The 14,258-nt window shown below is 32.6% G+C and overlaps 1 protein-coding gene across 1 annotated transcript in view; it reads right to left on the bottom strand.

Moving 5' to 3' along the window:
- Positions 1-301: 301 nt before the first annotated feature.
- The window catches only part of LOC108736729 (potassium voltage-gated channel subfamily H member 6), a 237,247-nt gene continuing 223,290 nt past the window's right edge, over positions 302-14,258 (bottom strand). The window contains exons 15-23 of the mRNA XM_025975105.1: positions 13,075-13,278; positions 12,813-13,006; positions 11,864-12,032; positions 9,781-9,891; positions 8,240-8,311; positions 4,493-5,121; positions 3,924-4,045; positions 2,485-2,620; positions 302-1,568 (exon numbers count right to left, since the gene is read on the bottom strand). Coding sequence (XP_025830890.1) covers positions 1,527-1,568; positions 2,485-2,620; positions 3,924-4,045; positions 4,493-5,121; positions 8,240-8,311; positions 9,781-9,891; positions 11,864-12,032; positions 12,813-13,006; positions 13,075-13,278 — 1,679 coding nt within the window. The 3' untranslated portion in view covers positions 302-1,526. The remainder of the gene's footprint in view (positions 1,569-2,484; positions 2,621-3,923; positions 4,046-4,492; positions 5,122-8,239; positions 8,312-9,780; positions 9,892-11,863; positions 12,033-12,812; positions 13,007-13,074; positions 13,279-14,258) is intronic.

The raw sequence follows: 14,258 nt of genomic DNA, 5'->3' as shown, positions 1-14,258 counted from the left end.
TATGATTCTAAGTGTTATGAATGGTTAGAATAACTAAGGGAACAATAAAAACTTTTTTCACTTTTTTGATACTCTTATCTAAACTCTTTATTTTTACTACATTTTTAATTTAAATTTCAAATAAAGTTAAGATAGTAGCTTTCTGTAATAATTTGTTACTTGATTTAAAACTTTAATTATATGCAAACTGGTCCATATTTTTACTGTTTATAATAATGAATAAAACTTTTAAAACAAATATTTACCTGTGTTCCCTTTGCAAGGTCTGTGGCTATCACTTACTGTCTTCANTAATCAACATTGTACGAAATTCCAGTTTGGTTTCTTAACTTAATCTTACATTATAATAACATTTAAAGACGGATTTTAATACTTTGCATTTCCGAAAAGAAAAACCGCAGACATTGTAAAGAGATATTCAATTTTAAACTAATAATGCAGTAAACTCATTTTATACATAGAAATATACACATGTACATATTTATACTGCTTCAATCTGAGTTCTGATATGTCCTTCTAATTTATACATTCGTATGTAACAACAAAAAGGGTCTAGGGTTGATAAGAGTATAAAAATGACCCATACAACAGTGAACTGATACGTTTCTAAAAAATTGTTTTAATTTTTTCCTCTACTGTTCCTTATAATTATTCTAATATCTCATAACTTGTATTTAGAACTACTTTAACAGTTAAATACAATTATTTTGGTTGTCAAACTCGGCCATTTTTATTAATTTTTTGTATTCTTCTGTTATTATTGATATATTTCACGCTGAGAGACTGAAGGCATCAATTTTTTTTAGATTAGATGTAGATTTTTATACACCTAAGAAAAATATGTATTTCAGTATTTGAGTGGAATCTCTATTTTCTCAGTATGCAATATTTCATCAACAATGGGAAAATACAAATAACAGTGCCAAAAATGGGTAAGATTGGTCACCAAAATTATTGTATGTAACTATATACTTGTATGATTCTAAGTGTTATGAATGGTTAGAATAACTAAGGGAACAATAAAAACTTTTTTCACTTTTTTGATACTCTTATCTAAACTCTTTATTTTTACTACATTTTTAATTTAAATTTCAAATAAAGTTAAGATAGTAACTTTCTGTAATAATTTGTTACTTGATTTAAAACTTTAATTATATGCAAACTGGTCCATATTTTTACTGTTTATAATAATGAATAAAACTTTTAAAACAAATATTTACCTGTGTTCCCTTTGCAAGGTCTGTGGCTATCACTTACTGTCTTCATTTATTATTATTATTATTCTCACTTTTATCATTCACATTTTTTCCTTCTGTCTTAGAAACGAATTCCTTAAAAATATAATACAGTCTCTAAGCGCATGGACAATCATTCGTGTTTGCCCATTTTTTTTCAGAGAAAGCGTTCGATTTTTGTATTTTTTTATCATTTTCTTGATTACTGAACGAAAACAACATTAATATGGATGAATTGACTTATTAAAATGGACAGGTAAAACACGAGGGAGAAAAATTTCAACAGATAATTCATTTTTTAAACTTCTTTGTTGGACTTAATGTAGGGGATTCCTGAAAAAAAAGGAAAATAATTAGTATATAATTCACAATTACTGTAACAAATAATGTAAAGGGCAAGAGTTAACAAAGTTCAGATGATTTTTAACATTCCCTGTTTTGTATGTACAAAAGGTAAAGTTAAGCATACCTATACATATTGAACACAAAATACAAACACAATGTTTAGTTAGAAACAATTATTTCGCCACACAGTAATTTCTTCAGGTGAAGAAATAATATGGTGATACTATTCTTCCACCTGAAGAAGCCAATAATTATTTCGCCACAGGTAGAGGAATAATATGGCGATATTATTCTTCCATCTAAAGAAGCTATTAATTATTTCGCCACACAATGGCTTCTTTAGATGGAGGAATAATATCACCATATTTAATTATCTATTACTTTAACTAGTTCTTCCCCCCTATCAGTCACTGTGAGCTCGAAACTGTTAGCACTGTTGCTTCGAGTGGTTGAAATTCACTTTTGTGACGTAGTGTCGGCCGTAGTGTCGGCCATCATTCTTTTCTAATTGTTGCTGTTGTCGGCCATCATTCTTTTTCAATTGTTGTCGCATTGTTACTGATGTCGGCCATTATGGTTTTTTAATAGATGTATAGTAATTAATGATTAAAATTTAAAGGAATTGTTTGCAAATACGTACACACACACACATCGTACACTTCAACATAAGAAATTTCCTTGTGCTGACAACACTTATAATTTCTTTTATATATATATATTTACAAATATGTTAGTTTACAATTTGGAATTAGTTTAGTTAAGTATTATTGGAAGATAAATAACTTTTCAAAGATGAAAAATGTATTTGTTGGCAATTTCAAAGTAATGACGTTTTATTCATTACTCAGTTAACCAGAAACGGTTATTGTGTTGTTCATTTCAAAAATTTCGAAATAGCACTTACCAAATCTAATTCATCCAGTGATTCTAATTTTGCAATGGGAGCTGTTTTGTCTTCTTTCTCTTCTTCCCTGAAAGACGTATCTGTCCACGGATCCTGATTTTTATCGTAATCAAAAGCTTTATTGAATGAAGCGAATCTGAAAGAGTCAAATTGCATTATCTTCTTTTTGTGCCCATTGCATAATTTGTGTGCATATATCGATAGAGTGTGAAACAAGAAAATCTTTCTTGTTTAAATTAAAGCAATATATAGTTCTTTTAACCCCAATATTACTTTGATTTAAACAACTGATTGTAAAAAAAGGGAACAATGACCAATAAAATCTTTTAGTGATTGTGAATAAAGTTATAATGTCTTTTTAAATGAAATGATAGGGTTCTACTCTTTTATAATGGAAAATGACAATATCAAGAAATTAAATCACTTTTTAATTTGCGCCAAATTCTCAAATAAATACCACCTTTTATCACCTTGTGATTTCTTTAGGAGTTACAAATTTCTTAATTAATAGTGATTTAAGATAAATGATCTAATAAAAAAAAAATAGACAGAGCTTACAAAATATTAATAGCTTGTTGCCATTTGTTATGTTAAACAACATAATATATTTTGCAGATACTATTATTCTGTATGAATATTTTCATCTTAGAAACCAAATTATCGACTATTCCTATACCCATCCGGCATAAACTTTACACTAAACCATAGTATAGGGCAATTTTATTAGCGAGGTACGACCCTTGAGGTCCACATGGACACTATTAAATATAAATAAATAAATAAATATGTAATGTATTTTCCCTATTTGTATTGTATTTTTTGTGGGTTTTAATATCTACCTCTCTTTTGTTTGAATAAAAAAACGGCTGACCGAATGCTATTAAATTTGTATCAGATCATATTGACTTTAATACGCTTCGATTGGCACCCTAACGAAGTCGATATCATTTTTGGTTTCTGAGATATCTTGTAAGAAAAAAAAAAAAATGATCACGCACCTAACCTAACCACGCCTGAATTAAATTTTAAATTGTAAATTTGTTCAAACTTATGATTTTGATTTTTGGTATCATAACAATACTTTCCTATGACTAGAAAACGAATAAAAAATGAAACAAAAAAAACCATTTAGGTATTCCTACATACATACATCGTAATAGCAATTTTTTACTCATAAAGATGGTGTCAATAGATGAAAGATTACTACAAAATCTGATGGTGGTGTTATATGTAAGTGCTTAAAGGACAGAATACACTAAATAGCTCAAATCCTACGTCTAAAATAGTTTTGAGTAACTGAATTTTATTCAGTTCCTAAAGAAGGCAACTTTGTTACCGAAAACTGCTTCTGTATTGTTTTAGTATTGGAGTTTGGGCTATTTACTGTATTCTACAACACTGTCAATGTTTCCAGTGTTTTTGATACTAAAGTGTCTTACCTATGTAAAGCTTGAGAATGAACGCACTTAGATGAAATAGGTTTTGGCTCGCTAACTGATCTTTGGAACACGTACCTACTTCTGACTGTAGCATCTGTCGTCACTTGCTCGTATTCTGGAATCTGAAAGGATTTAATTGTTTGTAATTACAGAAGATCTCGTTGGGTTGTTTAGAATATGATTCAGTGCCATATTAGACATGTGGTGAACTATTAGGTAATCGAAATCCTAAGGGATTTCAAAACAAAATAACTTTTGTACGACAATCTCGAAAGCTCAAAAGATACTCCCCTGAGGATAATATAATTAAATAGAAAAAAATTTATTACGAAAAGAGATGATAACAATCTTGGCTGATACTAGAATTAACATGAAAGTGTTGCTAGTAAAAAACATTACGTTCTTTCTGAGCCACTCAAAAAATGGTAATAAATAGAAACTGGTTTCAGATTCGCGTTATTCTAAAAATTATTCGTTCAAGTTTGGAACAACTTCTTTTGAGCCCACCAAAATGGGTATTTAACAGCCTAGCTTATTTATGGTAATCCGGAAATGAACAAGGGACATACCTCTTGGTTGGTGGTGGTTGTAGAGGAAGTGGTGGCGACGATTTCTTTCCCCCTTTGTGCTTGTAGCATGTTGAGAATTAACCTAACATCAGTCGCTAAACTCGTTTCTATGTTTTCGACCCTCTTCGAGAGCTTGTCTATCTTACTATTAATTTGTTCGAATTGATGCCTACTTAAAACTAAAATATCAGAATGTGTAGTAGTGGTTTCAGGCGTGGAATGTATAAAACAGGATTGTGCAAGAGCGTTCGTTGTGGCCTCAACCGTTGGTAGAGTTTGCTCCAGTAACGGCTCGGTTGTTCCAATTGGTACCGAGTCACCCAACGGTCCCAAGACCGTCTGACTTATCGCTTGCTCGAGCTTTTGACTCAGTTCTAGCGGACTGCGCACGCCGTGACTGGCGTGACTTTGTGCTGCTACTTGTGCTGATGAATTGTCTCCCGCGTGAGGAGGACTGGGACTGTTGGTGTAGTAGCTGGTGCTACTCGATATCGGAACGGAACTGTGATGCGTGGCACTCGATTGCTGTTGATGGTTAGTACTTGTCGTCACGTTATCTTGATACGCTCCTACTGACGATTGACGACGTATTGTACGCAATCGGTGCGAAGATGGGGGCGTGGAATGAGCTGAAACGTAATTATCACGTTTAGCTGGTTACGGGGATGACGTTAGAATTATTATCAGTTTGATAATCAAGTGATTAACGAATAACGAAGACGTGCAGTTAGATACGTTCCTACACAAATTTCTAATAAGTACGAATTTTTATGGCTAAATGTTTTTTTAAGTATGTGTAGTACAGGGTGGACTAATTTTGATGCCTTTTTATAAAAGCTGGTTACATTAATATAAGTAATAGCCGGAATAAAATTGATTTACTATCAAGTTTTTGATTAAGAAAAAGAAAATATGTTTTAGGTTATTGCTATGGACGAATGCCGCAGGCGATCGATACTGGCAGCAGCCGACAGTCGCGGAAAACTACACGATAAAAGGAACTTACAGGAAGTTTCCGAAAATGTTCAAAAATATACTATTACCGTATAAATAAATGCTCACGAAGATATTTGAATTGGTTATGACACCAAATTTTCTTTCTAATAACAATAACAATAATGAATTATTTGACAGTACATGATACGTATAGTATTGTTTTGTTTGCTTATCTTTTTTCTAACTTTAACAATCCAACTAAACGATATAACAAAAAGGGGGTCAAGCTAAGGGGGATTTAATTGAATGCAAAAGGTGTTGCGTAAGTAATATTGTAACATAAATTAATTTCTTTCATTTACATTCTAAGAGAGTATTATTCACTAGGGACTAATATCTAACAATAAACAGCAGAAGAACTCAAGCAAACGTTATACATACATTGAAAGTGTTCAGGAAGAAATATCTTGTGCAGAGTTCTCTGATATAATTTTATTCTTGTAAATATTGCATTTCAGAAAGAATACACAACATTCTATTATGTGGATATTATTTATATGAACCCTTAAATTATTATTTTTGAAATATTTTAGATTTTTCTGAAATGAATCTATTGAAAACGATCTCAAACAAATCAACTGATACTACTATTTATTGATATTAAAACTTTAGTAAAATATTACACTTAAAAACAAATTATCAAAAGTGGGATTATGTTTCTGCTTATATAGTTATCAAATAACGTTTTTTAGAAAATATACCGGCTTTTTAAAACAAACTTTTAAACTGGGGAACACCGTTCGATTCCTTGTGAAATTTGCAAGTGTTTTATCTCTTTCTATTTTTTTAATTTAAAGCCTAATTTTTGGGTAATCTGCAGCCGAAATTAAAATATTTAACCAATCGGAGTGCGCTCTCTCTGCTGCAAGTTTACAATGTTGCTTGCGATCGCTCCTTCTGTTAAAAGCTTACAGTGCTGTCTGCGATTGATCTCTCTTCTGCAAGTTTACTGTGCTGACCGTGATTGCTTTTATTGCTGCATGTTTACAGTGCTGCCAGCGATCGCTCTCTCTTCTGCAAGTTTACAATGTTGTGTGCAAAAATCTTTATGCTAAAATTTTTACAGTGGAGTCTGCAATAGTTTCTCTACTGCAAGTTTAGAGTGCTGTCTGTGATCGTTCCTTCTGCTGCAAGTGTACAGTGCTGACTGTGATAGATTTCATTGCTGCATGTTTACAGTGCTGCCTGCGATCGCTCTCTCTTCTGCAACTTTATAGTACTGTCTGCAATTGCTCTCTCTGCTGCATGATAAGAGTATTGTCTGCGATCGTTTCTTTGCTGTATGTTTACAGTGTTTTTCGCAATCGGTCGCGCTGCTCCAACATTTCAATGGTTTATTTTCGCTTACAGCAGAACAAGAGTGCTCCGATAGGTTGAACGTCATTTGTTCATTTCTCGATTGTTGTGCATCAGATATAAAAAAGTGAACATGAAAATGCGTATTAGAATTTCGTGAAGAATTTAAGATTGCACAATAAAGATTTTATTCAAAATATTGTGTATATACTGAGTAAAAATTGTAGAGGAATATCATCTAACTTTAAATAGCTTTTAACAGATTATAGAAAATTGCAAATTTCTCCTTCGGAATTCTCTATCTGGGATTGCAGGAATTAATCGGTGGGGTGTTTGATTGGGACGATTGAGAAGTCGGTTAAAGAAGCGTTTAGAATGTATACTTCATTTACTTTCTCTAGCGATGTGCCCCTTCCAATGTCTTGGGTGCGCTCTGGCAAAATCGTAGGTAGGGAGGAAAAAGCTCATTATACTCTCGACTTACATACTTTTTCATACAGTACCTGCCAAAAGTTTTGTTCAATCATGAATAGTAGTGATAGTCGAAAACAAGCGTTAAAGCCTTTAATATGTCTTCAAATATAAATAAACATCTTGTTGAAATTTTCAATAGTAATTGGTACCAATAACAGCACATTCGAGCAATGCAATTGTAGTGGATAAAATGGTCAATTTTTCCGTGCAGTACTGTACGGATTTTACGCTCCTCACCGGTTAAGAGTTTGGCCGAGAGTTGTCTCCTTCTTTTTCTGGCCTAGTGCTGTTCTTTTCTACTTTGCGCCGGTCAAACTGAAGGTCACATCGCTACAGAAACTGAACGAAGTATAGTGTTGTAAGAATATGGTTCGGAATGGGGAGATATTAGTTTTATTAGTCTTTGGAATGAAAATCAATCCTATGTTGACGATGCAAGTACGTTTCCAAAATTAGGTGACTTTCCTCTACGATTTATATACCTACAAGAATCTACATACCTATTTAGTACTTTTTGTGTCTATTTGTTCATTGCAATTAGTAGGCATTTACTAGAAATATCTACATACGTCTACTAAATAACATTAATGGGAACATAGTTTGTCACCGCTAAAATATACCAATTACGAATATATTCTAGTATATTATTCCATCCTACATACATACATACATGTTTGGTAACTGCCCTAATCTATAGGCCGACAAATTTGCAGAGAAGTAGAGTTTATCTTTATACATTTAAATTTAGTACCTTCGGTCTAGGACCATTTATAAATGCCGTCCAGTGTGACTCCTGTGATGACACACCTTCCACGACTTGCAGGCTCCTTCGCTTCTTTAAGATTACGTTTCTGTTCTCCTGTTTGCTTGTCCTGATCATGAGTATCTCTTTACAAATTTGTCAGACTATAAATTTACTAATTTCTTTCTGGTTTGTTTGAAATCGTTTTCTCATAGTGTACAACTGAACATTGAACTTACCTAGTAGCGGCTGGTGGGAACTTTTGTGTAACCTTAGGTCAGGGATACTTCGTTTGAGGTGTGAAAACATGCCTAAACATATTCATTTGTTTTACTTTTTATACATTTTCGCAGCACTTATCGGCCGGGCACCCTCATAACTTTTTTAACAGTAATACACAAATTATTAGAACTCTTTTAAAATGGACACAATAAGTATTACAGTAAAATAAAAAGCGAAATATAAAACATAAACAAATGTTCATTAGAATATAAGTGGCATCAGTAATTTGGAATTCTATTTAATTAATGGATAATAATTTGTTTTGTGTTCATATTAAACGAGTTCCTCGTTACCATCAACTGATACTGGACTATATTATAGAGTGTGTCACTAAAGTACATTACATTACCATTTTTTTAAAAATGCTTAGACACCTCCTAAAAATGAAATAAGAAATAGTTCCTATTAGAAGTCAGTGAGAGTGACCGTCTTCACTCATCGTGATAGTTTTTCTGCCATTTTCTATACGTTTCACCATAATTAGTATTGTACAATAATGAAAATATTAATATATTTGCTTATTTAATCAAAGTGTCTGCTGATTGAATTATTGTATGAATTGTTTTCAATAGATTATTAATATTCCATTCTTAAATAAATTGTTTACTAATCATTAGAAATTAAGTATATTTTGAACAAAATGTAAAACGTGCTTTCAATATATTTAACACCAGCGTTTTTTTAAAAAGTGTACCAACAGTTTTCAAAATAATTGTAATGTACAGTACGTTTTAAGCACCCACTCATGTCTAGAAAACGTAAGAGGTATTACTTGCTGGGATATGTATAAAATAATTAAACAAATGCAATTTAACAATAAATGACGATTAAAAATGTAAATGAACAGGGTTAATACTAAAGGGCACTCGACAAGAAAATGTAATAAGAACAACAATATCCAGGGCCGTACTTACAGGAGAAACAAAATTAGTTCTAATGATGTTTTAATAACTTTCTGAATAATATTATGAACTTAATGTAATTTATCAAATCTATAGGATGTGGATCTAGATTTTGAATTTATTGGTTTTTAATTTAACACCACAGGCAGTTTTTGTAAATCGCCAACTAACCCAAACTTGCTTCATATATTTAAGCAAGTTCATTAATATAAGGTAACTGGCAGTACAGCGCCATCTATATATATGTACTAGTACCCGTACTTCATACTTGCCGAACTGAAATCCAGCATACAGCATAAACCTATGCAAGGAATTGTCAAACACTATGAGATAATGTAGTTAGTAGCATATAACTAAAGATGGCGATGCACTTTCATTATTATGGGATAATTTTGTTGTTTCTTATCACATTTTTTTCAAGGACTTGGACAAGATTACATTCATTTTACCTGCATAACATCGACATGAATTTCAAAAAATTTCAAAACAATAAGATTTTCGAAAGATATAAGCGATTAATTATTAGTTACAGAAAAAAAATCGATAATTTTAACAAAACTAGCAAATCATTCAGTTTACAATGATGGTACACTTACCAGTAATGGAATTCAGGGTTGACGAACGCTTCTTTTCTTCCCCAAAATCAAGATTCAGGGGCGTAACGTCTTGACCTGCCTTGTCAGTGGAAAATTCTAAAATTCCGTGGCCTATTCGAAAAATTTACCGTTGAATTTTCACCTATTTCTTCATTACCTTTATTAGTGTGTCATCAAACGAAAGTATCGATATACTATTATCTTTTTCAAATTTGGGCAATCTCTTCTATTTAAAAACAGAAGTCGGAGGTAAGGACAAGCGTTAATTTTTTTTTCAGTTTTAAGGCTCAGTTACTCAAGATGAAGAACTTAACCTTTATAAGAAACTTGATTAACGATTGTTAAAATTACGTTAAAAATCGTTTTAGCTTTAGCACAATATTAAACAATATTAATCTTTATATTTCAACGAATATTTCAGAGGGGGTAGGTTATTACAAACATTATAACATCATAAGGTCGTCAGTCCTAAGACTGGTTGGACACGCACCTCTACTCTTTTCTATCCTGAGCTAATCTTCGCATTTCCTTAAACCTATTTCGCCTATTTTTTATTGACTTCCATAGAGTCCTCTGTTATCCTATTCTTTCTAATACTTCTATATAACCTTCTCTATATACGGTATCCTTATCATTCGCCGGTAATAGTACATTTCGAACGCTTCTATCCTTTTCTTTATCACAGCGCCCACCTTCCATGTTTCGCACCCATACAGCGCCGCGCTCCTAACATCCACCATTAACAATCTTCTTCGAATTTCTATATTAACCGTTCGCGAGCAGAGAAGTGACTTTTTTTATTGAAGGCGACTCGACCCTGCGCTATCCTCTGCTTTATGTCCCTACTACTCCTTCCATCCTGACTTATTTGACTTCTTAGATACCTGAAATCAGCCACTTCTTCTAATTTTTCGTCTCCTATCTTTCTATTTGCTTTTTCCTTACATTCTCTTCTCTTGCATACCAGTATTTTTGTTTTAATTTTAATTATTTTCATACAATACTGTTTTGTCGATACTGTTTTCATTTTATTTAAAGCTATCTCTAACTCCTCCTTGCTAGATGCTAATACTACTATATCATCTGCAAATTTAAGTATTCTAATCTTTCGCCCATGTACATCTATCCCTACAGTTGTACTGTCTTTAATGATGTTGATCGCGTCTTCGATGTATAGATTAAAAAGTAGCGGTGACAGTGTGCATCCCTGCCTGAATCCCTTCCTAATATTTACATCTCTACGTTGCAGCCCCAGCTCTATAATTGCCTGTTGCTATAATTACAATAGCAATTCGTTTTGTTTTCTGTGTCATGTAGAATAAATGAGGTGATTATAAAGTACATATTTTCTATATTCCTGAAAGAAAATGAATCGCTTTCTTTCTTTGAAGCCATTGAAGTTATTAGTACCTCAAAAAACTTCGATAAGTCGTTTCCATGATAACAATTGAGATTAGTCTAGGATTTTCAACTTTTAAAACAATTTTCAGAAGAATTCCACTATAAACATAACATAATAAGTACTATCGATTTCCCAGACACTTAAAGATACAATAATTAAAATGTAATATGGTCCATAATTCATTAGAAATTATATTTAATTTGCGAATGAAATAAATCTCGATACTATCCAGAAAATAGCTCTTCATCTAATTCACCTCAAAAGCTGATCTCCAGCGAACCAATTGAAGAACAGTTTACACCTTTTTCAAAATTTGCTACGTAATTTTGTTGTTATCTTTAAAATATTTGAGATTACTGATTCCTCTAGCTCTACTAGATATGCAGGGTGTCTCACGGTGACCACCCATAAGAATATTTCAGAAACTATTTCGATTTAATATATTTGAAAATTTGTACAAAATTTCTCAATTAAAATAACGACATCTATGTACCACTTCCGGTTACACCAACTTCGTTATTATAAATGGAACACCCTATATATTATGACGCTTTCGGTCACCGTGAGACACCCTGTGTATTTTAGCCAAATACAAAAAGCGATATGTTTGGAGAAAAAGCTGAAAACGTAGGTTGTTTCACTTTTAAAATAAAAATGAGTAATAAGTTTGAGAAAACTTGCCTGATTCCGACTCGTCACTTCCTATGGATTCTTGTCTCCCCCCCAGTGAAGTTCCCCTACTGGAATGACCGTTCGATCTTACGTTAAAACCCCTAAATCTACCTTCTCTGTCGTTAGCATGCGACCTATGGTAGTAACGATGTTTTGGAATAACCCCCACTTGCTCTTCCTGAAAATCATTGAACCGTTAGGGACGTTACAGTAAAATGACGAAATAGGGAATTACACTACTGAAATAGGACAACTGAATCGAGGTTGAATAAGGAAAAAACATAGATTGATCATTTTTAAACTAATTTGTGACGCCAAATCCGACTCTGTCTTCAGAATTCCCTCAGTTCGTTGGGATCGTAAGATATTCCAACTCCAAAACCCAAAAGTTATTAGAATTTTTAGACTATTTGAGGGGTGTAGTAAAAGGACAAAACAAAAAAGAGATGTAGTAATTTCCGAGGTATCAGCTATTAACCTTTCGATTTATCTTGTTAAAGTGTTAACTGTTAATAATAATCGGAAAAGTAGGTAAATATTTAGATAGCCCTTTTTGACGGCAAATTGGAATTCGGTTTTGGAACTGCTCTACTACATTAAAATTTGGAAATATTCTAATCCTAAAAGGAAATACTAAAATCATGACATGTTGGATCCAGATTAGAATCAATTGGTAAAGACATCTTGTGAATGATTGGCTGTTTTGTTCTTTTACCCTCAACGAGGCCAAAAATTACATTTTTTGAGTTTGGAGATGAGAACACCATAAAATCTAGAAACGCTGAGGCAATTCTAAGGCATCGCAAAATATATCGGAGAAGACATTTTTGGTAGCTAAATAAAGTACCTCGATTATCCTTTTTAAAAATTTTTGGTTTATTAGATTGATTTTTAATTGAAAGAAGGAGAGGGACGGGGTAATGGAATTTGTATATTTTAGCTATTCAAATATACTTACATCCCTTAGATTAAACGTAATTTCTAAATTATTCATAAAATTATTGTAAAATTCTGGATACAGTTCAAGGACGTCCAGAAGATCGTCCCTATGTATTTTATGAAGATCACAGTAGGTTAGTGCCCTTACGTTGCAGCTCGACTTCCCTATAGTCGGATGTATGCAAGGGTTTTCACCGAAAATATCATATTTTCCTTAAAAGAAAAATAAAAACGACTGATATATGAAAATGGCTTTATCTTTTAAGAGAAGTATGCTTCACCTAAAATAGCCATCACAATGTCATCTTTCAGAATCTCGATGGATCCCCTTGATATGAAATAAAGTGAGGTTAATACGTCCCCTCGATGAACTAACGTGTCCCCTGGGGGTGCATGTGTAGTTTTAAATTTTAACGTTAAGGCCCTGAAAGGTAAGGGTAACAGTAACAACAGATAAAAGCATAAAATTTGCTCGCATCGACAAAAACATAGTCAGTGCTTTGGTACTAATTTCAAACAAAAGATATAAACGAAATATCATTTAATTTCCAAAAGTTCATTTTTCGGTGGTGTGCTAATGAGAACTAGTCAGATTGAAATTGTGACAAGCATTTGGCAACTTCTGTAAATTTTATTAAATTGAAATATGATTGTTTAATTTTTTTTTATGAAATTACCAATTTCATAGATACGTTCAAATACCAAATTCTTTTGGACAAATTAGCTGTAGTTATATATAAATGGAAACTTGATTCTTTATAATATTCTATGACAGTAACAGTTTTTCTTTTGTAAGTAATTTTGCATGACGAATGTAAGATATTTTCTTTTCAAATTATGTAAGCAAATATAATAAAACAAATGTGTGCCTAAAAAAACATCCGAGAATGAGAATGTTGTTGTTTCAATTGATATTTCAAGAAACCTGCTGTCACTGGAAAAAGAGAGACGGTAAAAAGCATCCTACAGTTGGGACATTCAAAATTGGCATAGTTTGCAATAAAACTGTCGCATTTATTTCCTTCTTTCAACTTTTCTTTCAACTTACTAACTAGACTAGAGCGATTGCTGACGGAACGCCTACTCTTACTCACGACAGACGTTGTAGGGAATATCGTAAACATAGAAAAGAGATGCCAGGTAGGAATTGCAGCGGACACTAATAAACAAAAAGGAATAACATTACACCAATTAATGTGTAACAGAAAGAGATGCTAACAAGACTAGAGCGGTTGTAGAGAATATTGTAAACATACAAGAGAGATGCCAGGTAGGAATTGCAGCGGACACTAATAAACAAAAAGGAATAACATTACACCAATTAATGTGTAACAGAATGAGATGCAGACAAGCAGAATTTTAACTTGTTGTCAGCATCGGACCTTAAAGAAAGTTCAACACTCCCAGGAATTTAGGAAAGCAAAGGTGCTTGTATAAAGATATAATTTCAACCAAGAAGTTATAA

This window comes from Agrilus planipennis, unplaced genomic scaffold, assembly GCF_000699045.2.
Source record: "Agrilus planipennis isolate EAB-ADULT unplaced genomic scaffold, Apla_2.0 scaffold103, whole genome shotgun sequence".
Classification (NCBI taxonomy): Eukaryota; Metazoa; Arthropoda; class Insecta; order Coleoptera; family Buprestidae; genus Agrilus; species Agrilus planipennis.
The sequence above is the reverse complement of the archived record's forward strand: the minus strand, read 5'-3'. Positions and strand labels throughout refer to the sequence as shown.